A 27,074-nucleotide genomic window follows, 5' to 3' on the forward strand; every position below is an offset into this window, starting at 1 on the left:
CACTCGTGTCTTCTAACAAAGAAGGTTGCTATTTTGTATAGGCATATATACTTGATAAAGTGTAATCAAATGATTTCAAAATCATGTATGTAAAAACATAGTTTTTTAAATTCTAGACTCAATTATTTGAAAAAGTGAAAGTCCCACTTCAAATCAACTTTCTAGAATTAATAATATGATTTCAATATAAGATAATAATGATTCTAGTTAGGAAGATGCTAAGTAAACATAGATTTCAAATTAATAGCCCACAAATACTTATCACTTTAGAATATTGCTTTATGAATTCTCAAATATATTGATTGTTATTCATTAAAGGCAGTTTGGAGATTTCACTCTTGTATTACGATTGCCCTAATTTTTTCCTTATATTTTGGGATGCCGCTATTAGGGTTTTATCATTATCCGAGGAGCATCTTGAGTTGTAGCCCAAGAGATGTTAGAGAAAAACACCAATAAGTGTGTACGTTTTCTCTTGTAAACTATTTCATCTTCATAGTGGATTACTGCAGTGGCGGAAGACAAGACGTAGTCTCACCTTAAGGCAAACCTATATAAATCTTATTGTATTTTCGTGCTTGTTTTTCTTTCTTCCGTGATTGTTATTATTGTTCTCGTTAACTTGGAATTAGAGCGTCGAATTCCTAACAATTTTTTATGTAGAATGGCTGGTTAGAGAGTCAAACCCGCAGCCCACATAAGCCAACAATTAATTTCTACGGTTTTAAAAGATGGATCTCTGTCAGTAGTATTAAAAATGGTGACATGCTAACTCATATTCCATTACTGCACAGGTGATAAACACTTCTTACAGTCTGGAAGCCTTTGTCAACCAAACATTTCCAATTAAAAAAATTAGAAAACCTATAAGAACCGGAATACAGCCAATTCACAACTTGGTCCACTGTCTCCACAAACCTATGGTCCTCACACCATCATGTTACTCACAACAAAGAAAAGCTCAGAGAAAAATGATACCCCTTTTGCCATTCAAGAATTCAGGGAAGTACATTTGTTTGAGATTGGCAAAAAAATTCCTCCCATTTTTCCACATTATGAAGGTTCATAATTTGAGGCCCTTGATTCAAGTCACAGATCACTATAAGGTATGGAGTGAGCAACCGATTTTACATAAAAAGTAACTAAGAAAAACTATCTTCTAAAAACAGATGCAAAATGAGAGCTACATTTGAGGTTTTAATCACCAGTTCATTTTAAGAAATCCATAACACTACCCCAAAATTTGTGCAAGAGATAAAGTTACCATTATTTTGAGTGTTTGCTTATTAATCAGATACTCCAGAATGCTTGGTTTAATAGTGTTTATCAATTTCTATGTTTCAAAAATATGGTCTTACTGGTGAAGTCTCTTGACTTTGTCTTTCTGCAGGTGTTCATTGCTGGAATTCTCTCTCTTTGATTAGAACGCCATTGTCACCGTTGTGTTCTTTTAAAACTGAAATTTATGTGAGTTTCTTTAACTAGGCAAAATATATGATAATTATTATAAAAATGTATCTATAAAAGGTTTAGGAAGCAATAAAGAAAACAGGGGTAAAGAAAGCATGAACTCAATAGCTATATATCCAAAAATACATAAATTTAACAGGTATTGAGAAGGCTCTTGTGTTGCTTTGACAGCGCCGATGTCAACGGAAATTAAACTCAGGATTTTGGTGGATTAGTCACAGTACCAATTCACTAGGAAAGATGTTGATGCCAGAGTCTTCTTGTCTGTATCCACATCTGTTCCAGTTCCAAATCATCTTCTAAGGATTCTTTCAGTATATCCACTTCTATTCTCGTCCAAGTACAAAAACGCTCTGTGGAGATGTCCATCGCTACCCATCTCTCTCTGATATCAGCCTTGCCTAGTGAACTCAAAAACTCGCTTCTCTACACCACAATCTTTTATTGAAAATATAAACTCGAAGACCCTCTTCGTTACAACCGGTAAAAAAGTTCAACCCATTTTCACAGTTGAAAGTTTCTTTTGGTTCGTTATCCTACTCCCACCGATATTCAACATTTATGTCGTATAAACAATCACACGCTTAAGTTTTGACAGGTATAACCACTTTGTCCTTTCAACGTTTCTAAATGGATTTTTGCATAGTTGACGTTCTATTCAGTCTTTTCATTCTAGATGCAATTCATCTGTTCTAATACAGGTAATAAGTTGAAACTTCAGAGTTCTACGATTTAGAAGAATATTCAAAAGGGAATTTTACCAAAATAATCATTTAAAACAACTTATTTTGAAAAAAAATGACATCATTAAATTATTTTAAAAAATATCCAACTTTTACCGGTCCACTGCACATGTGTACAGTCAAAGACGACATGTAAGCTTTGACTGCCTACATGTTGCCACATCATCAGTACAGTGAAGTTAGATGAATACGTCGTCTGTTACATCATTTATTTCACCATGTCATCTGCCATGTCATTAAATAAAAAAATTAATAATTTTTTTAAAATAAAAAAATAAAATAAAATTTTTATTACCTTATATCTAAAATAATAAATTATTAAAAAATATATAATAAACAATTAAAAAATTATTTAATATCAAATGGGTTCATGGCGATTGGAGCATATGTTTCTGTGGTTCGCGTGATTCTTAACTGTTCAACGTTTTGATTTTAGTTGCTTGAGGTGGAGTCGAGCCAGTTTTCAACTCCCGGCGAAAGCAGGAAAGCCCGGAAAGCCGCAACCAGATAATTAAAATTTTTAATTGCTTCATTTTCTTCTTCTTTTTTCCGAGTGTCGGCTTAATTGTTTCTGTTTTTCTTTAGAGTTGAGGTGGAGGGAACGGAAGAGATGGAAAAGCGAGGTGATTAGTGTTGCTTTTAGTAGGTGGAGTCCGGCCCAAGAGTGGGCCCCACCACTAAATCGCTTACATGTGAAAGAGAGACGAAAAAAAGAGTGGGAAGTGAAAAAAAAAAACAAAACCCGACAAAGAAGAAAAAAGAACGCGAAGACGAAAAGAAAGGGGGAAGTGAGAATTTGACCGAGAGGAGAAAGAAGAGAAGTAGAAGAGAAAGAAGAAGAGAGGAGAAAAGAAAAGAAGAAAAGAAGAAGGTTCTCCAAAGTTGGTCTTTCTCTACATTCTTATTTTGGTGAAATCTCCATATCTGGTGATTTGTAACCTTTGTTTATTTGGTTATCTCACAATTCTTGTGAATGAGCTTGAAATATGAATTGTTTCTCTCATGATTTTGTAAACCTCAAATTTGACCAAACTTGAGAGAGATTGATATTGTAAGCCCATTTTCAATAGTAGAAGATTATTTGGATTTGCCCCGTGATTTTTTCCCTTCACATTGAAGGGTTTTTCCATGTAAATCTTGTGTTGTGATTGTTTGATTGTGGTTGATTCTTTGAGGTATTGGTTGAGTTCTAAACTTTACGTGGGTTTCAATTTCTACACATAAGGTGTTTGTAGAAATATTTCAAATGAGATGATTTGTTAATATTGCACAAGTCTTATTGTCTATCAGCTTCTCATAACAAATGGTATCAGAGCTTGGTTGTTTGGGGTTTTTTTATCCAATGGAGAGTTCAAATGCAGCTAATAAAATGGTTGGTCTGAATGGAGAAAATTGGATAATATAGAAAACAAAGATGGAAGACTATTTGTATTGCAGAGACTTGTATGCACCCATTGAAGGGGAAAAACCTGAAAATATTTCAGATGAAGAATGGAAGAAACTTGATAGAAAAGCAGTTGGGCATATCCGACAGTGGGTGGATGATAGTATTTTTCACCATGTCTCAAGTGAAATTTCAGCCAAATCATTATGGAAGAAATTGAAGGATTTATATGAGAGAAAGACAACTGGAAATAAAGCTTTCCTCATAAGGAAGCTTGTAAATTTGAAGTACAATGACAATGGTTCCATTGCATAACATATCAATGAGATAAAGAACATTGTAAATCAATTGGCAGCCATGAAGATGGTTTTTGATGATGAGCTTCAAACCCTTTTATTATTGAGTTCTCTACCATATAGTTGGGAAACCTTAGGGTGTCTTTGAGCAACTCCGCTCCGGATGAAATTGTGAGTATGAGCCTTGTCACTAGCAGCTTGTTGAATGAAGAGACAAGAAGAAAATCACTAGGTTCTTCCCACTTTCAAGCATTGGTGTTTGAAAAGAGAGGTAGAAACAAAAGTAGAAAACCTCAAGAGAGAGGAAAATCTAGAAGAAAGTCAAAGTCAAGAAGGGATCTTGAGTGCTACTATTGCCATAAGAAGGGACACATCAAGAGTGAGTGTCGGTTTCTCAAGAAAGCACAAAAGGAAGGGAAATATAGTGCCAAAGAAAAAGAGAATGAAAAAGATGAAAACGCAATAGTGTTGGATAATGAAGTTGCTATTATGACTTGTGATGTAGATTCTCTTTTAGCAAGTGATTTTGAAACAAGTTGCATTGTTGATAGTGGTGCTTCATTCCATGCTACTCCTCATGCAGAGTATTTTTCTATGTTTCAATCAGGTGATTATGGAACAGTGAAAATGGGAAACATAGGTTTTTCGAAAGTTAAAGGAAAGGGGGACATAGTCATCAAAACTAACCTCGGGTGCAAGATGATTCTTCGAGATGTAAGGTATGTCCCAGCTCTTCGCTTTAACATAATCTGTGCAGGCATATTAGATGAAGAGGGATTTGAGAGTCGTTTTGTTAATGGCAAGTGGAAGCTTTGCAAGGGATCACTTATACTAGCAAAAGGAATCAAGTCATGTACTCTTTACAAAACTGAAGTAGAAGTCATTAATGAAGGCTTGACTGCAGTCCTAGAAGCAAGCTCATCAAATTTATGGCATAAGAGACTTGGACATATGAGTGAGAAAGGGTTAGAGATTCTAGCAAAGAAGGACCTTTTACCTAAAGGTATGAAAATTTCTCCTTGTGATCATTGTTTGTTTGGTAAACAACATAGACTTACCTTTGCTAGAAATGCTCATAAGAAAGACACAAAGATTCTTGATCTTATTTATTCTGATGTATGCTTTATGGATGTTAAGTCTCTTGGTGGTGCAGAGTATTTCATTACTTTTATAGATGATGCTTCCAGGAAGGTTTGGGTCTACACTATGAAATTCAAATGGGAAGTTTTCGATTTATTTCAAAGGTTTCATGCCATGGTTGAAAAGGAGACAGGTAAACAACTTAAATGCTTATGTAGTGATAATGGAGGTGAATATACCTCTAGAGCATTTAAAGATTATTGTTCAAAACATGGAATTAGGCATGAGTTGACAGTTCCAATGACCCCTCAACACAATGGTGTAGCTAAAAGGATGAATCGCACCATTGTGGAAAGAGTAAGGTGTATGTTGTCTACAACTAAATTACCTAAACCCTTTTGAGGGGAAGCTGTGAGGACTGCAATTTATTTGATAAATTTGTCACCTTCATACCCTTTGGGAGAGGATATTCCTCAGAGAGTATGGAAAGGAAAAGACATTTCTTATTCTCATTTACATGTATTTGGTTGTAACACTTTTATGCATGTACTTAAAGAAAAAAGGTCAAAGCTTGATGTGAAATCTATTCCATGTGTCTTTGTTGGATATGGAGATGATGAGTTCGGATACAGATTATGAGATCCTAGGAATAGGAAGTTGCATAGAAGTAGAGATGTGGTCTTTAATGAAGACAAGACCATTGAAGACTTTGAAAAAGTTGAGAAAAGTCAAAGTACTCCAGATATTACCTCATCCTTGCGTCATGTGTCTCTTCCTACACCAGTTAAAGAAGAAAGTGTAGAATTTCATGAAGAGGATGATGTTATCCATGAAGATGTGACTCCTAATGATGTTGAATTGGGGGAGCAACTAAATGAACCATCTCAAGAAGTTGAAGAAGAAAAAACTCCTATTGAACAGTCGGTGGCTGAACTTGAATTGAGAAGATCTCAAAGAGGTAGAATTCCTTCTCAGAAATATCCTTCTAATGAGTTTATTGCAGGTGAACCTGAAAATTTTCAAGAAGCTCTGAAAGATAAGAACAAGGATATGTGGTTGAAAGCTATGGAAAAGGAGATAAACTATTTGCATAAGAACCACACTTTTGAGTTGGTGACATTGCCGAAGTGTAAGAAGACCTTGAAAAACAAATGGGTTTACAAACTGAAACAAGAAGGGAATAATCAAGTCAAATACAAAGCAAGATTGGTTGTAAAAGTTTTTAGCCAAAAGAAAGGAGTTGATTTTGAAGAAATTTTTTCACCTGTAGTGAAGATGCCATCAATTAGACTGATTCTTAGTCTAGCTGCTAGTCTAGACTTAGAGAATCAACAAATGGATGTCAAAACAGCATTTCTCCATGGTGATTTAGAAGAGGAGATATGGAACAACCAGAAGGATTCAAAGAAAAAGGGAAAGAACATATGGTTTGTAAGCTAAAAAAGAGTCTCTATGGGTTGAAACAAGCCCCAAGCCAATGCTATAAAAAGTTTGACTCCTTTATGATGGGTCAAAGTTATAAGAGGACATCTATAGATCATTGTGTTTACTGTAAAAGGTTCCCAAATGGTTATTTACTATACCAAACAAATTAACCTTTGATATGGTGAGTTCTAAGAGGACATCTATAGACCAAAATTTAATGTATGTTATGGTATGTACTATACCAGACAATGCTTTTGCAGTTGGTGTTGTGAGTAGATTTCTTGCAAATCCAAGGAAAGAACATTGGGCTACTGTTAAGTGGATTCTCAGGTACCTCAAAGGGTCTAGCAAATTGTGTTTGTGTTTTGGTGGTTCAAAACCTATATTAGAAGGTTTTAAAGATGCAGATTGGGCAGGCGACATAGATGGGAGAAAGTCTAAGTCAGGTTACATGTTTACTTTTGCAGGGGGAGCCATCTCTTGGAAATCTAAACTTCAAAAATGCATTGCTATTTCTACTACAGAGGCTGAATACATTGCAGCAACTGAAGCTAGTAAATAAATGTTGTGATTGAAGAGGTCGATGGGTGAGATAGGCTTCAAACAAAAGGGGTATGCAATTCATTGTGATAGTCAAAGTGCTTTGGACTTGAGTAAGAATGCTACTTTTCATAGTAGGACAAAACACATTGATTTGAGGTATCACTGGATTGGAGATGTGTTGGAAAATGATATGTTATCTCTTGTGAAGATCCACACTGATAAAAACCCATCAGATATGATGACAAAAGTGGTGACTAAGGAAAAACATGAGTTGTGCACAAGTCTAGCCGGTATGGAAGATTGTGGTGAGCCCTCCTCATGGTCTGGAGGGGGGGATTGTTGCTTTTAGTAGGAGCCCATGAGTGGGCCCCACCACTAAATCTCTCACATGTGAAACAGAGACGAAAAAAAGAGTGGGAAGTGAAAAAAAACCCAAAACCCGAGAGAGAGAAAAAAAGAAGAAAAGAAAGGGGGAAGTGAGAATTTGACCGAGAGGAGAAAAGAAGAAGGTTCTCCAAAGCCTCTCCAAAGTTGGTCTTTCTCTACATTCTTATTTTGGTGAAATCTATCTCTAACCTTTGTTTATTTGGTTATCTCACAATTCTTGTGAATGAGCTTGAAATATGAATTGTTTCTCTCAAGATTCTGTAAACCTCAAGTTTGGTTACATGTTTACAAGAAGCTTGAAATATGAATTGTTTCTCTAAGTTAGGTTACATGTTTACTTTTGCAAGGGGAGTCATCTCTTGGAAATCTAAACTTCAAAAATGCATTGCTATTTCTACTACAGAGGCTGAATACATTACAGCAACTGAAGCTAGTAAAGAAATGTTGTGATTGAAGAGGTCGATGGGTGAGATAGGCTTCAAACAAAAGGGGTATGCAATTCATTGTGATAGTCAAAGTGCTTTGGACTTGAGTAAGAATACTACTTTTCATAGTAGGACAAAACACATTGATTTGAGGTATCACTGGATTGGAGATGTGTTGGAAAATGATATGTTATCTCTTGTGAAGATCCACACTGATAAAAACCCATCAGATATGATGACAAAAGTGGTGACTAAGGAAAAACATGAGTTGTGCACAAGTCTAGCCGGTATGGAAGATTGTGGTGAGCCCTCCTCATGGTCTGGAGGGGGGGACTGTTGCTTTTAGTAGGTGGAGTCCAGCCCATGAGTGGGCCCCACCACTAAATCTCTCACATGTGAAAGAGAGACGAAAAAAAGAGTGGGAAGTGAGAAAAAACCCAAAACCCGAGAGAGAGAAAAAAAGAAGAACGTGAAGACGAAAAGAAAGGGGGAAGTGAGAATTTGACAGAGAGGAGAAAAGAAGAAGGTTCTCCAAAGCCTCTCCAAAGTTGGTCTTTCTCTACATTCTTATTTTGGTGAAATCTATCTCTAACCTTTGTTTATTTGGTTATCTCACAATTCTTGTGAATGAGCTTGAAATATGAATTGTTTCTCTCAAGATTCTGTAAACCTCAAGTTTGGCTGGAGACATTGATGGCAAGAAGAGTACCCCTGAATATGTATACACATTGGGTGGTACAACAGTTAGTTGGTCTCTAAGTTGTAGAAGATAGTTGTTCTTTCTACTATTGAGGCAGAATATGTTGTCGTGACCGAAGCCAATAAAAAGATGGTATGGTTGCAGTCTTTCTTGAAAGAATTAGGTTTCAAACACGGGAAGAATGTGTTGTATTGTGACAGTCAGAGTGTGATTCATTTAACAAAGAACCTTCGTTTATCATACCAGAACAAAGCACATAAAGGTGTGTCATCACTTCATTAGATTTGCTTTGGAGGATGGAGTCTTAGCACTTGAGAAGAATGAAATGAGTCAAAATTTGGCTGATATGTTGATGAAGACTGTTACAATAGAGAAACTACAGTTGGGTGCAACTTCAATTGGACTTCTCTCTGAGGATTGAAAAGTTGTTGCCGCTGCAAAGGAGATATTCGTATGCAACATCTTAGTACAAGCCGCCTTTACATTCTAGGACTCCATTTTGTTGAGGAGAACGCACATATGGTCAGATAAATCTTCCCTTGATCTTGAGAAAAGATATCAAACTTATGATTCACAAATTCTAGACCATTATCGATGCGCCAAATATGAATAAAGGCCAAAAACTGATTCTTTATTTCATTGTAAAAATTTTAAATACATCAAAGGCCTCAGATTTCTCCCAAATGAGATAAACCCAAGTGCACCTACTAAAATCATCAAAAGAAGGAAACAAATGTACCTATAACCAAACAAATTAGTTATAGGACAAGGACACCATGCATCCAAATGAATGACCTCAAATAGCTGACTTGTCTTATGATGTGAGGCTTAAAATGAACTCCGATGATGCTTGCCCAATTGACATGACTCACATTAAAAAGTAAGACTAGAAGGAAATTCTGGAAAGACTTAAATCAGTTTCGAAGGTGAAGGATGACCTAATCACAAATGCCACTGTATGGCAGTAGTAGATGTGTGAAGCACATGTAGTGTATTATTTGGTAAGTGGCTCTTCAAACAATACAACTCATTTCTCTCACACGTGGAACCATTCGTCTTCTTCATCACGAGGTCCTGAAAGAGACAATAGGTAGGATAAAAAGCTAGAGAACAATTCATAGACTTAGTTAATTGACTGATCGATAACAAGTTCAATGGAAATTTAGGAACAAGCACAGTAGACCGAGGAGACAAACCCATTAGTTAAGTTTACCTATTTTATATGTAATAACTCTTTCAAGTTAGAAAATAAGGATGACATGCCTGACATGTGAGCAGTTGCTCCGAAATCAATAACCTAGATAGGAGAAGGAGACACGTTAAGATCAAACATACTTGAGGTGACTAGAGTAGCCATAGGAGTAGAAGCATGAACCATCAGTGCAGAAGATGAACCAATTGAAAGCTCAAGTAGGTGCTACATAATCGATTGTTGTTACTGAAATAATTGTTGCACTTCATTGGCTCCCCATGAAGTAACATGAGCCATAGCCTTAGATACTATTCCACTGTTTTCATGAATGGTAGAGTTTTACCTAGCCGGATTTCCAAATTTAATCCAACATCTATCTGAGTAACGATTAGTTCATCCACAATGAACACATTTCCTCTCAGATCCATCATCACCTCTACCTCTACCTCTTCCAAAGTCTGTCCGGCCTCGAGATGAGTTTGTTGGACTAGAACTGGGGCTTGAAGTATTAAGTGCTGCAACAGCAGCCATCTTAACCCCTTTTTCTCCCTCGGATACCAAGGTCGTCTCAGCCCTCATAATCCTATTAAATGTAGTGGGTAAAGAGGGCACCTCTTCTGAGGTTAGAATATGTGCTTTAATCCCATCAAACTCAGCATCTAGACCATCAAGAAACTCCGCCACAAGTAAATGATTTTATTGTTTCCTCAATTCATGCTCATCTAGGATGATACACATTAATTTCTGGCCAGAGTCCCAAAAAGGCACTATAGTATTGTTTTACTATTTTGTTACCTCTTTTGAGACCAAAGAAATCAGTAAAAGGTTCATAAACTCGAGATAAATTGCACTCTTGAACATACAAATACTCTAAAGAAACTTACATAGTTTTTGCAGTTTCACAATGCATCACTTGGTTTCTTAAGGTAGAGTTGATACCGTTGACAATCCAAGTTATAATTTGGCAGTATTCCGCTTCCCAATCATTAGTTGTAGGAATTGGGGATCATCCCGGATGTACTTTATCCTTTTTTGCCCTTCAAAAATATTCTCACAAATTTGGCCCAATTGAGATAGTTTGATACAAATGACTTTTCAAATGTCATAAAAACTACATCCTTACCATTAGATCCAGCCATCTCCCTAGATGGTCCATAAACTTCACCAAGATCAGCCATAGAAAAAATATAGAGTCACAAAATACTTCAATTTCAACACCCAAACACTTTCACAAATCCCAATGATGCGGAGCCCACTTCGCAAAAATTAGGGTCAGGGCTAGAATGAGATGTGCATAGGTAAAATACTAACAGATTAGTGTAAAACTTCAATTATAAAGAAAATACTTCAAAAGAGACCTCAATTAGGTATGACATCAGTATAAGGATTTGATGATGCAGACAATAGGTCTAGCATAAGTGATGCACATCCCAAGATCGATATAAAGAACCCTTTTTAGGGCAATTAAGACATGAACAATCCTTCAAAGAGTGATAGAAGCAGTAACCCTAGGGTTATGATAGAGAAAAAAAGAAAAATCAAAATTTTACCAACCAGTCATCGAGGAGGTTTAAAAAACCTACTTTTATGAGGTCGCTCTGATCAAAAGATGAGGTTTAATGCCAAAGAAGTACTCTCCAGTAGTTATTTACTGCTCTAATACTATGTAAAATATGAAAAAACTTGAAGGTAAAGAGAGAGAGAGAATGAGAGAGGGAAGAGAGAGTTTGAGTGAGCTATGTTGGGGGTCGTGCATGGATACTATTTAGGTGATGAAAACAACACAAGCTGAAATCAACAACTTGTCCACCTTAGGAATAGAGGTCCCAAGTAGCATCTGATTGGTAGAGATAAGGTCCAAAGGAATACATAGCTGAAGACCAATACGGCTGAGAATGGACATCCACAACTGCCAAGAGAAGGGGCAAAAAAGGAGAAGATGGCTGACCACTTCTTCCTTGGAGTTGCAAAGAGGGTCTCCCGTTTGGCAGAGAAGGTGGATAACTAGGTGTGTGCATATAAAGATGGAAAAGTTATCATACACACTACATCAGGCATGTTTAGCAGATACGATCCTCAGCCTGCTCAACCCAGATAACCTGTTTACAGTTTTCTCTGAAACAAACGGGATTACTGTTGGATTGCTGCATTGGTTGGTGGACAATGGGTACGTTACAGTTTCACTATTTTTTCATCATCAGTTTTTTTCTGCTTGTCGAATGCCCGAATGATGACCGAGTTTTTATAACATATATTGTTGTTAACTTTTGCAGATTATCCTACTATTCTTTTCACCTTCAATTTTAGGTAATATCTGCCATGAGAATTAGTGATTGAGAGGCAGAAATCTATTTGATATTTTTGCCGAAAAATCCTTTTGGTTATGCCCTGCAAGTTGCGGCCATCCTAATTTCTGGTCGTAAATCTCAAATCTTGGACGACCAATGGATTTTTGCGATTCCAGCATTGAACCATTGAGTCTGCGCGGGCTGATTGAATTGTTTCACCAAGTTTTTTCAATAGAATCTTGAACTCACAAAAACCGTTTGCTTAGGGATTCTTCCATGTCAAACATCTCTGTTTATGGGTTTTTTGTGGTTATGTGGCAGAATTATGAAAGAAGAAGCAAGAGTAGATTACTTCATTCCTTTGCAAAATAACGGAATCTGAAATATGAAATTCTCTCTCTCATAACTGGAGTTCCCTTTCCATTGAATCATCGAATATCTCCCTTGCAGCAACAGGAGGGTGATCCCCCCACCCTTATCTCATCTTGGCTCTTTCGAGGAGAAAGCCTCTTGCCATGGAGGCGCTTCTCCTCTTTTCTTTTTTTCTTTAAACTTAATAATTAACCAATATAAAAATAAAAATAGTTGAAAATATTTATAATTTTTATTAACTTAAAAATATGTCTAACAACGATAATTTATAATAATTGAATCTATAAAAAAAATCTACATATTTGGGGAAACTATGGGATAAAAACAATCAACAGCATCCAACAAGCACGAGTTACCCTGCATACATACCTAAAACCTCAAGCTTGATTACAGGGTAATCTAATATACACTACCAATTCTATACATTATGAAAGCAACAACTATTCCAAGCATTCCTTATAAACACATATTTACTAACTTTACAGTATTGGTAGAAACTATGCAAGAAGCAGGGTCATACCTTCCTCCACATTCAACACAGTAGGCTAACTGACTTACGTGTATCAACTGCAAGGTGGCTGTGCTCCGATATGGATTTCTCATGAATGGTCAAAGGCCTGTATGCAACCCCTTTTTCTTCATGAATCTGAAGCAACGATTTCTGCACAAAAAGGCGTTATATTTTTCGTTTGATATAAGAACAAACAGATATTTTTTTAATGAAGGATATAAGGAATATTAGTACAGTGTAATGAAAAGGCAGATAAGAATTTGAGCCTATTGTGTAAACTTGGGAATACTCGAAGAGTAGAAATCAATTCAACTAGAAACAAAAAAAGGTATTGTGGCTGCCCAAATATGAGTATGTATGTACCTTCACCAGCCAATTGTTCAACCCGAGCAACAATGTGTTTCCCATATGTATACTTCTTCAATGCTTGGAGGTGCATTCTTATGCGATTAAGCAACACTTCTCGTTGTTTATCAGTGCATGTTTCAAGAATCTTTTGGACCACATAGTTCGCAAACTGGTCCTTCATCATTATCTACAACACAAGTACCACAAATCCGTTACTTTCATGAAAAATGAGACTCTAACAACAATTAGTATGCATTAGATAGGATACTAGAACAATGCGCTTAAGTTCAAGCGAGTTGAAGATCATTTCCTACAGTTCTACCGATGCCCATACACTTTCCAAGAACCAGAACATGCATCTTCTAAGCTCACAGTAAACGTATGCTGAGCCCGAAAAGAAATCCAGGAACACCTATACTGATCATGGCATAAACCATGCCTAGATTCCACTGGCAAAAACTTACATGTTGGAGACATTATCTTTTTACAGTTCCGACAATTATTTGAAAGATAATATTTCGATGGCACTGCCAGATAAAACTTTGTTCATAGAGTGGTCCTCTCGTACCCATCTAGCAGGAACATCACTAACATTATCAGATGGTTAGAACTCCTTTTGACTGGTCAATGGTTTATATTGAAAAAGAAGACAAAGAGCATAGAAATGTGGGATGGCAATTAACCAGTAATAGAGGGAAACAAATACAGAACTAAAAGGGCAAGCTGTCCCAGCAACATGATGTTGCTGACATGTACCCTCGTTGGTTGTTAGAATCAGCAAGTCTGCTGAAAGGAGAGTATGAACCAAGATATATTAAGAGGTTGGGAGATATCTTAAGCCTCATCAAGAGATTGGGAGATATCTTATGCCACATCAAGATCATGCTGCAACCTTCTAAGATGGTAAAGAGCCTTCTGCATCGGGCCATAAGAGAATGGAGTGGATTGTCTTCTCAATTTGGCATTATACAATATAAGTTATATTTTGAGAAAGTAAAATCTATTTGCATTGTTTTCTAAAAATGATGAGACTTTCATTAAAGAGGAAGATAAACAAAGAGAAGTAAAAGCAACCAGAATTAACACCAGAAGATGTATATAAAAAAAACAACTATCACTAGGGGTGCCTAATACTTAGTCTTATACCATGAAGAAATGCATCCAGAAGTTCATTAATCACAGAAGTTTTTGAGGTGAACTGAGGTCTCTTTGATGAGAGAGGACAGATTCTTTTCCCACCCAGCATCCCCAAGTGCGGTAGAATCTACAGAAGATAATTCATATCCTAGCTGCAAAGGCCAAGACTCTCCCCAAGCTTCTTTAGTCAACCACTTCAACTGGAAGGTGACCACAAGATAGTCGATAGTTGGTGCTCTCAAATGATTTCCTTTAGCATCAACTTTCTCTATACAAAGAGATAGAAGACATTGCTGTCTCTTTCTATCTCTTGGTTGCATGTCCCACACTCAGCAAATCATTTTTTTTTTTGCTAACAATCATGCTGCAAATCCAGGTGGAATAAATCAGCAATGACAAGTTGTCTGGAACCCTTAATTGGCATTCGGCCTTTTCTTCTTTTATGTTTTTTGCATTGTTGCTCTTCTTGTAACATTTTTTTCTGGAATTTCAGCCTTTCCTCGCCATTGGAAGGGCTGAATTTTGTTTTCACTGTTCCCTTCTCTCAACAAATTTTCTTCATTCAGAAAATGGAAAAATGATTATTAAGAGTTCTAAAAAAATAAAAATGATTATTTACCCCAGCTGTGAAGGGAAAAAAAACAATGGTCACAAGATTTATGAACAAAGGGAGCACTATCTTGTGCCTCATCCAACAGCTTCAACAAGAAACATGGGTTTGGAAAACAGTAAGTATGACATACATCAGCTTTTAGGGCCAGGAAAAATAAAACAGCAAAGAAAAAGGAATCCAATGGATTATCACATACCAGTAAATTATCATTTCCTTCTGTCTGTCCAACTATTTCCTCAATCAGAAGTTCGCGCTCGGAAGTGCCACCATGCTCCAAACATTTTTCAATAACATTTGATGCAAATTTATGCTGACTCATCTGTACAATTTGTCCAGCCAATTTGCCAATGATTTGACTCCTTTCATGGGGTTTTCCTCTTTCCAGAACATGCTGCAAGCAAAATACATTCATGAAATTGACAAATGCAACAGGGGTCTATCAAGACTGTAAGCCTTGAAAAGAGGCAGCTTTTTCATTATGCATTACTCAGGTCTCTCTTGTTCCAAAGGGAAAGAAGCAAATGCAACAGTTAACCAAGCAGATCAACAGAAAGGAATTTAGAGGTGACATATAGAGGTTGGACAAGAATGTAAATTTTCAGCTTTACATGATAATCATATGTGAATCAAATTATATCATACAGAGAAAACCAAGGCTCAAGAGAATATTCCAACTAGAGTGCACCATAGTTTCCAGATTTGGTGGATCAAATTGACCTGAATTCAGAGGTTGCCAAGCCAGGTTGGGGAGTGGAGTCCTGACTTGGAGTTGAGCAATCTGACTCAATTTGACCAATCCGACTCGGTTCCATGTCCAAAATGGAAAACCATGGAGAGCACAGGAATCGAAAATCAACAGCATTGAATAGCATTACTGCTTATTGGGCTTTCCACTCAATCTTTAGGTTCTCAAACAAAGAGAGACATCTAATTTAGCAATCTACGGCCTTTCCCTCAATTGTACTCTTTAGGAGTAAAGAAGAGTTTTTCCCCTACTCCTCACCTCCCACACTTCTATTGGTTTCCCTTATTTGTGTCACAAACACCTCATTCACCATTCATTATCCACCATTATCATCATTACCGGTGCATTATCCTATCGATATTAAGTTTGACCACATCAAACAAACAACTCAAAATAAAAATAAATATAAAAGCAAACATGTGGAGCTAAATATGGAAACAAATTTTTAGCCTACAAATTGCAGAAAAATTAGAAACTTCCACATAATCCAATTCAAAACAAAGCACATTTGGACCCCAGAAAAGTTCATATAGCTACCAATTATTCTAAGAAAAAGTCACACCATAAATGACTAAACAAACCAGACATTACCTGTGTAACATAATTACCGTACTGGTCTTGGGCAAGAGAAGAAGCAGATTGCAATACCTCATCCACTATGCACTGAGTTTGTTGCTCATCAGTGCAGTGCTCCAACACTCTCTGTCCATCAAAGTAAGACAGACACATCAAAAAGAGGAAAAAGAATATCACAATCCCAAAAAAGTTTGACTTCAATTGAGTCTGTCCTAGCTGTTTCCGAGTTACCTGGATAACACGACAACCATAAGGATGTGTTGACAGTGTTGCAACTTGACCATGGAAAGCTGAAATGATAAATCCTATTTTATCCGTTGGCACACATTCAATGCATTTTTGTATTACATGATTCCCATTTTGATCACGTACGCATCGCATAACATGCCCATCAAGTTCAAGGACAAGTTGGGTTTTCTGATCAATTTCAATAACTTCGAGAGCCTGGATTAGGTACATAAGAAAAGGATAAGAACTAGAAGAAAGAGGATCAATCAAATGCTTGCAACAATAAACTGAGAAATACAGGAGTTAATAAGGAAAAACAGAATCTATCTGAATGTGATCTGAAATCTTCTAAAGCATATAACATGCTTTAATGACCACTACCAGATTCCATATTGATTGATCATCATGTGTGTCCTGCAACGCTTTTAATTTCTTGAGAAGTATTATTATCATTTAACCTTCAAGAAAACAAACAAATGCTTACAAGTTTCAGGCCTAGAATCACAAAAAAGTATCAGAGTTCACATCTGTATAAACATAATCACAGCAGTAAATTTTCATAGATATACATTTTAAATGGCTATTGCAGATTGTTATTGGGGAATGAACACATACACACATCCTTTGGAGAGTGGAGGTATCATTAGAAAAGAGAAGATCAAAGCCATTCTTCACTACGTTTCCCACGAAACACTCAGCAAGGGAGAAAAACTAGAGGAAAAGGTTGACAAAGAACATCATTTGGAGAATGAAAGAAACCACAGAAGAGTGTCATTTTCTCAACATGAAACCAGAAATTTTGACAAGTTTAAAAATTAAATGACTAAATCATTAAAAGCCTTCCTGTGATAGTTTCCTCAAGAAGTTGCTAAAGAAACCAGAAAAGAAGATACAATGACATAAGATCTCTTTTTCTCTTTGGCAATGAAATAAGAGAACTGAAAGACAGGATACTGATAGCTAAAAGTTCATGCTTGCATACACCACCAATTAAACCTACAAAATTCTTCCTTCCATATGCCATAAAAATCCTGCCCATTAATTAAATCCCAGTGAAGCTTCTAGTATGGCCTCAAGCATGAAACAAATTTAAGCAAGCTTCTCCACATAAAAAGACACTCTATGGTGACCATTGGTTAATGTGCTCATATGATGACCATCTTACCCTCGTCAGCTGCCGCTTAATTTCTTGAAAGGGTTCTAGAACATTCTTGAAATTGATCAACTCTCAATCCATCACTTGGATGCGTGTGCTGGGCTCCAAAATCATACTGTGGACTCCCTTGCCAGAGAAAGGACTGATTGTGCCTCAGACATCGCCTCCTTAATCTCCACTTTTATTTTTTACTTTTTGGAGTTTTTCAAGCCATTGGCTATTCCTCTTTCCCCTTCACCCCTCCCCTTAGCTTTTGGATTCGTTGTTTCAGAATTTAAGCTCTATGTGTTTTTGTTTCTAGTTCTTATTCATAAAATTAGTCACCATTCAAAATTAGCTCTATCTTTAATTACGATCTCTCTAATAGGCCTTGAAAAGAGTCCGTTTCAGGCATTCTCCATGCCTTGAGGAAAGAGTTCGTTTACTGGCCGATTCCTCAGCTACATAAGTTCCTATGACATACTTCTCCCACTGCTTTTTTTTTTTTTTTATAAAGATGTATTTATATTAACAAGAGAATTACAAAAGAGGAGGGAGCAGATCTCTGATAACAAGTTTCTCCCACTGCTAATTAGTTGATGACACATCTTAAAGGAAAAGAACCACTGGATTTTTTTTTTTCCAACAAGAATTGTTAGAGAGTTGATGATTATAAGGGCTTATTTGGAAGCCATTAGCAACTTGAAGCAGATGAGTCCCTTCAGAACCCACCAACAATTTCTTTGTGTCCCCCCACCCCAAATGAACATGTCCATCAAGATTAACTCTAACGGTAGTTAAAAAAGTAATCCATGGCCAGCAGGTTATGAGGTAATAGATCATAATGGTACTCCCCTTCTCTATTATTCTTTTTCTTTGCAACTACTGCAGAGATGCCAGACATACAACTCTTCTTCACGGGCTCAAGCTCTTTAGCAGTAGAATCTTGAGGACACAAGAAGTTGAAGGTGATTCAAAGATTCTCCTCGACATGTTTGGTGCATCTTTGAAGAAAATTAAGATCTCACGAATTCCCTTGACACCTCTTGGTTTCATTCTACTTAAGAGGCTGATCGTGAATATCCCGTTGCCATTGATCACAAACCCCCACCTTAATCTCATGCATCTTTGCCCTCTCTACTAGTTAATTGAAAGAGTACCCTTTGTAGGTTGAACCTTTTTCTAGTAATACCACCATAATAATAATAATAATAATAATAAATTTCTTCTCTCATGTCAATTCGCCCACTTAGTCTGGACGTCCCTCTTAAGCAAAATTGGCCTCCAATACTGTGCCTCCGGAAACTTAACAGACACTGCCCTCTCACTCATTAACTCAAACCTCCCAAAGTTAGGTAAAATGCTTATATCTTGTTGTGTGGGTCATATAATATGGGCACTCAGGAAAAAACATAATAAGAGGAAATTCAAATTCAAAACCTCCTCTATTGAGGTTATGACTGAGCAAATCTCTAACCAAGTTTCTGTCTAGCTCTTGAATAAAAAAGAATGCAGAAATCTTAGTGGTTCAAACTTCAAGGGTAATTGGTAAACTATCGCTGAGATATCTCTGCCCCCTCGCCCTCCTACTATGGCAATATGGGCCCCTCCTCCCCCCGGGTACTTAAAGCTCAATTTTGATGGAAGTGCTCTCGGCTTCCCAGGTCCAGCAGGATTCACTGGTGTTATCCACGATGAAAAGGGTGATCTCCTCTTCTCCTATGCAGGCCCCCTCGGCAACTCAGATTCTACCACAGCAGAGCTCTCGAGTCTTTTACACAGGCTCAAAATCTTCTCTAGCAACCTTTCTGGTCCCCTTTGTATTGAAGGCGACCCAAAAGTGGTCATCAATTGGTGTGCAAACCACGGCCATCCCCCATGGCATCATTGGGATATGTTCAAAGAAATATGTAATTTATTCTCCTTTAAACTGTAAATGGAATCACATTCCACGATCTGCTAATCACCTGGCAGATTCCCAGGCCAAGGCGGGCATCTCTCTCCAACACTTTGTTGTGGAGTCTAGCCCCTGACTTTAGGTTTGTAATCTTCCTTCTTTTGTTTTCAATATTGCACCATAATTCAAAAAAAATACCACCATAATTTAAGGAAAGGAATGCAAACTTCTAAGGCAAACCTAGCCATTTAGTTGGCTATTCAACCCATCTTTCCAAGCCAGGCTAGTGTTAGATCTGCAGGTTCTAGACAAGGTTGCAACCCAAACCACAACCTTGAAGGATTGCACCACAGAACAGTTGTAAAATTGCTCTGAAAGTTGTCTTACCTTCTGAATGACACGACAACCATACATCTGAAGACTCAAAGGTAAAATGCAGCCAGTGAGCTGGTCAGCAAGTTGTTTCCTCTGTTCAGGACTTCCATGCTCAAAAAACTGAAAAAAAAAAAATATTAGCAAATATTAGCAAATCAACTGAAGGTGGGAATATAATAAAACAAATCATGGAAAGACAGCTGAATGAAACATTTTCAGGGAAAGAAAAAACCTTTTGAATCACATAATTTCCAAATACATCAGTCATTAGAGTAGAAGCATGAGGAAGGACTTCTTCAAAAACAGATGTCTTCTCTTCAGCAGTACAAGTTTCTAACTTCTGCTGAATAAAGCGACTCCCATGTTGATCAGCACTGATACACCCAAGCAATCACTTATGTTACAAAATAAGATGGCAACAGTTCCAATAGCCTTATATTATGCCTTCTCAGACAACAAAAGAAAACAAAATAAAATAAAATAAAATAAAATAAAATAAAATAAAAGAAGTTCATATAGATACTTGCCTGAACTCAACTATACGCCCTGCAATATCAGATAGCTCAAACCTGCGGGCCTTACTGGATTTCAACTCTTCCAAAAAAGAATATGATTTTTTATCATCAAGCTTCTCAGCTTCTTTATGTCCTTGCCATCCGTATGCTCCCACATTTCTACTTGATGTTACAGGAAACCTAAAGTTTTCAGTTTTTCTACCAGCAAGGTTCGCTCCAACAACTGGGGATCCAGGACTTGTGAGAGAGGAGGTTGGATACTGCGTCAAAATACCCATTCCAGGTGGGCTTCCATAAGAATTTGAACTGGCAAGTCCCACCTTCCGAGGGCTTTGAATGCTAAGTGCACCACTTCTGGGATGGTGAGACTTCTGATCAGCTGTATATGCAGAGGGTAAAGCTTTCTGTGGGAGAAACACATCCTGGCCTCCCAAAACCCCTCCTCTAGGGGTCAAAGCATCATATTGACCAGTGACACTATATGCATCATCAGAAGGGTTGTGGAAGTAATTCATATAAAGAGGATCTGTAAAAGTAGGCTGCAAAGCTAACCCAAGCTGTCCATAGAACTTATATAGATGTTGAATATCAACACCCGGTGCAACACCTCCCCCAGTAGACATGCCAACAGAACGAGTATTAAAGCTCGGACCAGCAGAATTATCATAAGCCATAGGAATTGCACCATGAGGGTAACCAGCAATAAGTGGAGGAAAAAGGGTAGCATTCAAAGCATACCCACCCATGCCATATTGAGGAGCAAAGACACTTGATGGTTGCAAGTTAGGGTAAAAAGGAGAACCAGCCATGTAAGCGGTTGCAGTGGCATATAGAGGTGGTGATATTCCTGACGTATGAAGAACTGGCTGTGCCTCAACTGGGGTTGATTTGGAATGAGCATGAGATAAGTGATCCATCCCGTTATATGAATGGTGGATCCCCAGGGTATTAGCAACCTGAGAGTGGGTCCCCTGAGCTTGAGATACACTTTGTTGTAGATGAAACTGGTGTCGTGGCATGCTGCCACGATGAGGTGGTTGCTGTTCCTGTTGAACTCTAAGAGCATCAGATTTTGGCAGGTTAGAAATAGTAAATCCCTCCATTTTGGACTCAATGCTGTTGATATCTGAAACAGCCAGACCACTAATCAACACTTCATCATCTAAGGAAACATCGATACTACTTGTGTCTTCTTGTGAACCAAGACTGGGGCTTCCTGCCATGTCAGTTAGTGATAAAATTAAGCCAAATGTTGAATGAGAATGATACAGAATAAATCCCAATAACATGCACATACCTGCACCCAGGCCTAGCATTGTAGTATGTGTTTCTGTGCTCGTTGTGCTAACAGATGATTCATGCAAATGGTTGGCATGGACATCTTGGTCACCTACTCCTTCAGTTGCTGTATGACTTGAAGAACGTAACTGGCTATATACAGGAGATGGAGTGCGAGGGAAATCTTCCTGGGGGCAATGCAGAAACAAAGTAATCATGCTAACATGTAGTACATTACAGCTTTAGTTGGTTCAAGAATGCAATTTACATACCAGAAATAAGCTCTAATGGTAGTCTAGCACAACACTATGGACAGGTGAAACTTCTTAGCACTAACTGAAAACTAGAGAAGAAAGATTCAAAAGTATATCCTGATGAAAAATGAGAAGTAAAGCAATTTGCAAGTAACAAAGAACCAAGATCCCACTTGCAAGTTGGTAAAATAACTTCCACCAAAAAGGGTATCTAAATACCAGAATGGTAATCTAACATGTCAAGATAGAACTTTTACCTGTATCAAATCTACCAGACTCTTATGGCGAGCTGCTGATGAGGTTGTGTACCGTCCAGAGAGAAACACAGAACCCATCCCTGTCCACTCATTAGAAGCATGTCTCGGTGACTTCTCATCCTCAGGCTCCTCCTTATGAGTTGGGAGGGCAGCCCTTGGCATAAACAAAGATCCACTTGTGCTGTCATCGAAAGAAGTGAATCTCCAGTTATCTCCAAGACCACTAACATGGTGGGCTAAATGCCGCTTTTCCCGCGAGATGAGAGGTGGAGGAAGCCTAGGATTCAGATTGACATGAGCAGAATAATATGCTAAGTAGGCTGGGTCTGCACGAAGCTGCTCTTCAGTTTCGGATTTTTCAATAGCACTATTCAGACTGGCTAAGCTACCTTCAACACTTGAATGTTGTTGCTCAATAAGGTTCCTTATAGCTGAAAATGATCCTTCCATGCTTGGTGGTGCACTTCCACTCCGACAGGGAATTGCATCCTGACCATTTCCACGAAATCTATGACCTTTCAAAAGTGAACTTAAGTCCTGTGCAGCAACAGAATTTGATGACGATGGAAGTTTTGTGACATCCCTAGAGGGAGGCCATTTTCCTGCCTCACCAACTCCAACTATTCTCATCGGACTCTCAGTTGCCATTGTAGCTGAAAAGAAGACGAAAAAATCTTCTAAGAATAACTTCTTTGACATACTTACAGTTCTTTAAATCACTTGAAGAACAATGGCACAGCTATCCTGAAGCTTAACATTAAACATTCAGTGACAAAAAAACAATGTCTAAAAGGACACTCAACAAAGACAGGCTTTTACAAAACTTATTAAAACACTTCATTCTATAAGAATAGAACCAGAGGCAAACTTAGTCAAAGAAATGGAGATTGAAATATATATGACTTTAAACAAGTATAATGAAAGCTCACCCTTAACCAGGCTATAGAACCGCCGGATAAATACAATCCCCTATTTTAGTTGGATGTAGATCTGCCACACAGAGGCTGTAATTATTCAAATGGTCTGCCAAATATTAGACTATCTACTTATCCATGTAAAATGCAATGGTTAAAAAAGGAACCACTGACTTATCAGCAAAACAACGCACACACACACACCCTTCCCTCCCTCAATGTGGCCTTTGAATCAAGGTCCAATCCACCAAGGATCTGCCTAGCAAGTAATAATAAAAAATAAAATTAGTAAGAACTATAAAGCTATAAGTCTAAGATGAAGAAAGAGATACAGATTTGACTGTGAATACAGAGACTTGACTATTACCTATAAAATCCACTGTTTGCAGCTCAGATCGTTCATAGGTGATTCACGGAAAGAACAACTTATGCTCTAATGAGAAGTTCTTTCCTCTTCTGCAACTGACAGATGAAAAAGAAGTAAAATATAAGCAGTTGGATGCAGCACTACCCACCAAAAAAAAAAAAAAACAGGAAACATTGTAACTCGAAAGCAGGATACACCAGTCAATTGCTCCATACAATGGAGGGGTGCAGAAGGGGAGAGAGAGAGAGAGAGAATCATGCAGTACCAAGCAATCTCCTCTGCCTCCCACCCGATTTTATTTGTCTAGAGGTTACCTTGCAATACTACCATCACCATCAACCTAGAGCAAGATAAAGACACAAAGAGAGAACAAGTAAAAATCCTATGAAAAAAAACCTAAATTGCTTGTCTTAGTGAGAACAAAGGTGAGATGTTTCTTTCTTCCATGCTAATATCTATATATGGTACCCTGTTCTTTGTAACATTAGACTGAAGCCATTCATTCACCACTAAATAATATAAGTAAAATAAGACAGTTCAAGCCCTTCCAGAGTTTTATAACTAAATCAGTTGCCTTCTTTGTCAAGTGCTTACAGCAACCAAAGGCAAAGTGCCTACAAGTTTCCATATGTTATTATCCACCTGAAAAAGATGGGGTGGAGATACTATATGACACGAAGACTAGCAAAGGAAATGAACGCACAATGAAAAATGAAAATCGAGAATCCATAAGAGGAAGCTACCAAAAAACGGATATCAATGATCAGAAAACATGCATTGAGATAATATGTGTACAAGTCCTAGCATAAAGAGCTATATATGTACATTTTCCATCATTTTTGTTTTAGTTTCAATTTTCTCTAATATGCTTCCTTCATTTGACCCTTTGGTCCCAAATGAAGCAGGTTTATTAGTGCAATGTCTCAGGTATAAGTCTCACAAGGGCCCGGGTGTCTTGGCATTTACAATCATTCTTTTTTATTCTTGCAAGATGATCATGATAATATTAAGTGACAGGAAAATTTTAAAGTGTCAAAATCACAAGATGACGAAAGCCCAAATTATACAACAGAAAGTGAAATCAAGGGCAAGGCACCACAGAAGAGGATCCAATTACAACAAGAAAGAATCAAACCCTTCCCTAGCAAGAATATGAGCTACGCTATTGGCAGGGGGAGAACATGCTGCCATGAGATAGAAAGGGGGAAAGCAAGATCCTCGTCATACAATGACCATATCCACCGGGGAGAGTCAAGATTATGACCACTGTCTACCAACAATAGAAACAAAAACTAAGAAAAGCTTAACCATGCTTTCTACAATTACTTAATATTTTATGCAGGAATTTCCTTTCTCTCAAGATTTTATGCAGGATTTTCCTTTCTCTCAAGCTTCTAGCTTGCTAACAAGTGTCCCATTATTATTCATGGAATGAACAGCATAAACTTATAAATTTAAACGTCGGGGCCCTTCCTCTACCTTCAGCCCGATTCCATCTTAAACGCTACATTCACACTGTAATGCAGAGGGGAGAAAGCAACCATCTTCAACACGTTAAAAAAAGCTTCAATTTTGACTTCACAAAGAGAGCTTCAAACTTAGTGCTAAGAGGGCAATTCAAAACCAAGCAATCCACAGAGACTACTCCTTGAAAAAAATAGGATATTCTCCCGTTCACCAAAACAAACCCACTGAGAACAAGGAGATAATCAATCAAATTCTAGCACATCGAAATCCAAACATTATCAATAACTGCAACCTTAAATGTCTCTGTCTTCGAAATAGTAAGAACAACAGAGTTGACCAATTATAGCAAACGACATGTTCAATAACCGTCATTTGCAATGGAGAAGTGTCATCTCGAAAAAGAAGTTCTCCAGATAATAAACAAACTAGTCAACCGAAGCAGGAGAGTTTAGAGAGGAGTTTCGGAAAAAGTAGACTCATCTCATGCAGTTCAATACAACAAGCAAGAACCCACAACAACAGGCTTTTTACATACCAATTCTAAAACCCTAGTTCGGTCCCAATAGAGTCAAAAAAAAAAAAAGAACAAGAACAAGAAAACGCGCGCGCGCGCGAGAGAGAGAGAGAGAGCACCGGCAGAGGTAAGAACCTGATTCCGAGGCCAGTGAAACCCTGGCGGCTGCCAACCAGGGAGCTCTCCGCTAGTCGAGTCATGGAATGAAAAACTCACAGGGAGGTTCTGCGTGCGGTGGCGTCAGCCAGCCGCGCGAGTGATTTTCGGTGTCCTTATTTGCTTGCTCGGAAGCCGAAATGGAGTGACTGCCTCTACGAGAAGCACCAAAGGAGAACCCGCAGGCTTTGGATTGTTGTATATAAATTAATAAGAGGTTTAAGGACTGAAATAACCTCTTAAAAGTAGCGAAAAGCGGTCCCCGTATTCAGGACACAACAGTGAAGCACTGGGAAGTCATTAAAGCTATTTTCCGAACTTTCCGTTGATTGATTTTGGTCTTCCCTCCTCGTGACGGAAACAGTCAGAATCCTGCTCGTATCGGTGGCATAGAATCTAGCCCCGTCCAGACCTATGTTTAAAGTCAAACTTAATTTAAATATTTTAAACTCGAGATTGAGAGTCTATCCTCGAGTTTAAAATTATAATTGAGCTCGAACTCAATAATTTTAATAGAACTTGACCCAGTCCATACCTATGTTTCAAGCCAAACTTAGATTTAAATATTTTAAATTTGAGATTGAGTGGAGCCTAGCCCTAAGCTTACATTATAATTGAGCTTGAGCTCAATAATTTTAATAGAACTCGAGCTTGAGTTCGAACTCCAACCTATATTTAAAATTTTGTATAAAATATATAAAAAATAAATTGTATGTAAAATTATACATATATTTTACATAAAAAAATTAGACATAATCTCTATAAATAAAATTATCTATATACTATGTATAAAATTATTCATTAAAGTTACATAAGTATGAATAAATTTTATTCAATAATCAACACACAAAAACATTCCTTTGAAAATCAACGTTAGTTTTGTCTATTTGTAATCAATCAGATCGTTCTGATTCAAGGACCGGAACACTAGATCATCGAGACAGAGAAAAAATTTAAGAAAAATGGTTTTGGATGACTTAATCGCATGCCTATTTTCGTTTTTTCTTCGGAGCATGGAATCACACAGCAGCAATTCTGAAACGCTACCAATCTGGTCTTCTTAAAAACTTTAGTGGAATTAGCATTAAGAGAGTACTTCAAATACTAAGAGGAGCTACAAATTGCAACTGTATCTAGCATCATGCAGTTTCTTTACCAATTTTTACCTCAAACAAGTTTATAAAAAATTCAAGCCTTCTAGAAAACAAGTGATACTGCTGAACCAAGTACCAAGGTGTAAACATATTAACTTCATTGCCTGTAATAAACAAGTAAAGGCAGAGGTATTTGTTTATATCTTTCAAGGAGGACGATAGATTTTTGAAATACCCCTCCTACTTGGGGAAAGGAGAAAATGTTTTCACTTAAAAAATATTTCTACCACATATTATAGGAACTATAACAAGGATATGATAGAATTTATAATAAAAAAATTCACACGCATGTGCAAATTCGCATGTACGTGCAGGACGAGGTGTCGGG

The 27,074-nt window shown here is 37.5% G+C and overlaps 1 protein-coding gene across 5 annotated transcripts; it reads right to left on the bottom strand.

The window, feature by feature from the left end:
• Positions 1–12,589: 12,589 nt before the first annotated feature.
• LOC137936476 (pumilio homolog 5-like) lies at positions 12,590–25,740 on the bottom strand. Of its 5 annotated transcripts, XM_068781184.1 has the most exons (15): positions 25,572–25,740; positions 23,721–23,795; positions 23,456–23,550; positions 23,263–23,347; positions 23,104–23,164; positions 22,175–22,827; positions 21,683–21,851; positions 20,398–21,601; positions 20,103–20,244; positions 19,883–19,990; positions 16,467–16,679; positions 16,251–16,361; positions 15,111–15,305; positions 13,180–13,351; positions 12,590–12,966 (listed from the first exon to the last, which is right to left on the bottom strand). In XM_068781184.1, exons 6-15 carry the CDS (start codon positions 22,820–22,822, stop codon positions 12,944–12,946), a joined length of 2,985 nt encoding a protein of 994 aa, XP_068637285.1. In that variant the 5' UTR covers positions 22,823–22,827; positions 23,104–23,164; positions 23,263–23,347; positions 23,456–23,550; positions 23,721–23,795; positions 25,572–25,740; the 3' UTR covers positions 12,590–12,943. The 5 variants fall into 5 exon arrangements, with proteins under 5 accessions (XP_068637285.1, XP_068637284.1, XP_068637283.1 ...); XM_068781183.1 differs by having other exon boundaries at positions 20,398–21,851; positions 23,263–23,343; XM_068781182.1 differs by having other exon boundaries at positions 20,398–21,851; positions 23,293–23,347.
• Positions 25,741–27,074: the final 1,334 nt, after the last annotated feature.

This window comes from Aristolochia californica, unplaced genomic scaffold, assembly GCF_029961685.1.
Source record: "Aristolochia californica isolate CCGP_79_NKW_82.1479 unplaced genomic scaffold, dmAriCali1.0.hap1 SCAF_7, whole genome shotgun sequence".
Lineage (NCBI taxonomy): Eukaryota > Viridiplantae > Streptophyta > Magnoliopsida > Piperales > Aristolochiaceae > Aristolochia > Aristolochia californica.

What these genes read in the sequence shown, in the direction of transcription:
- LOC137936476 (XM_068781181.1), bottom strand. Translation starts at nt 22,822, where the DNA reads ATGGCAACTGAGAGTCCGATGAGAATAGTTGGAGTTGGTGAGGCAGGA. An exon ending in GGGCGTATAGTTGAGTTCAG is followed by an intron (nt 20,245 to 20,397) that starts GCAAGTATCTAT and finishes TGGGTGTATCAG; the next exon opens with TGCTGATCAACATGGGAGTC. An exon ending in TGAACAATTGGCTGGTGAAG is followed by an intron (nt 12,967 to 13,179) that starts GTACATACATAC and finishes CTTTTTGTGCAG; the next exon opens with AAATCGTTGCTTCAGATTCA.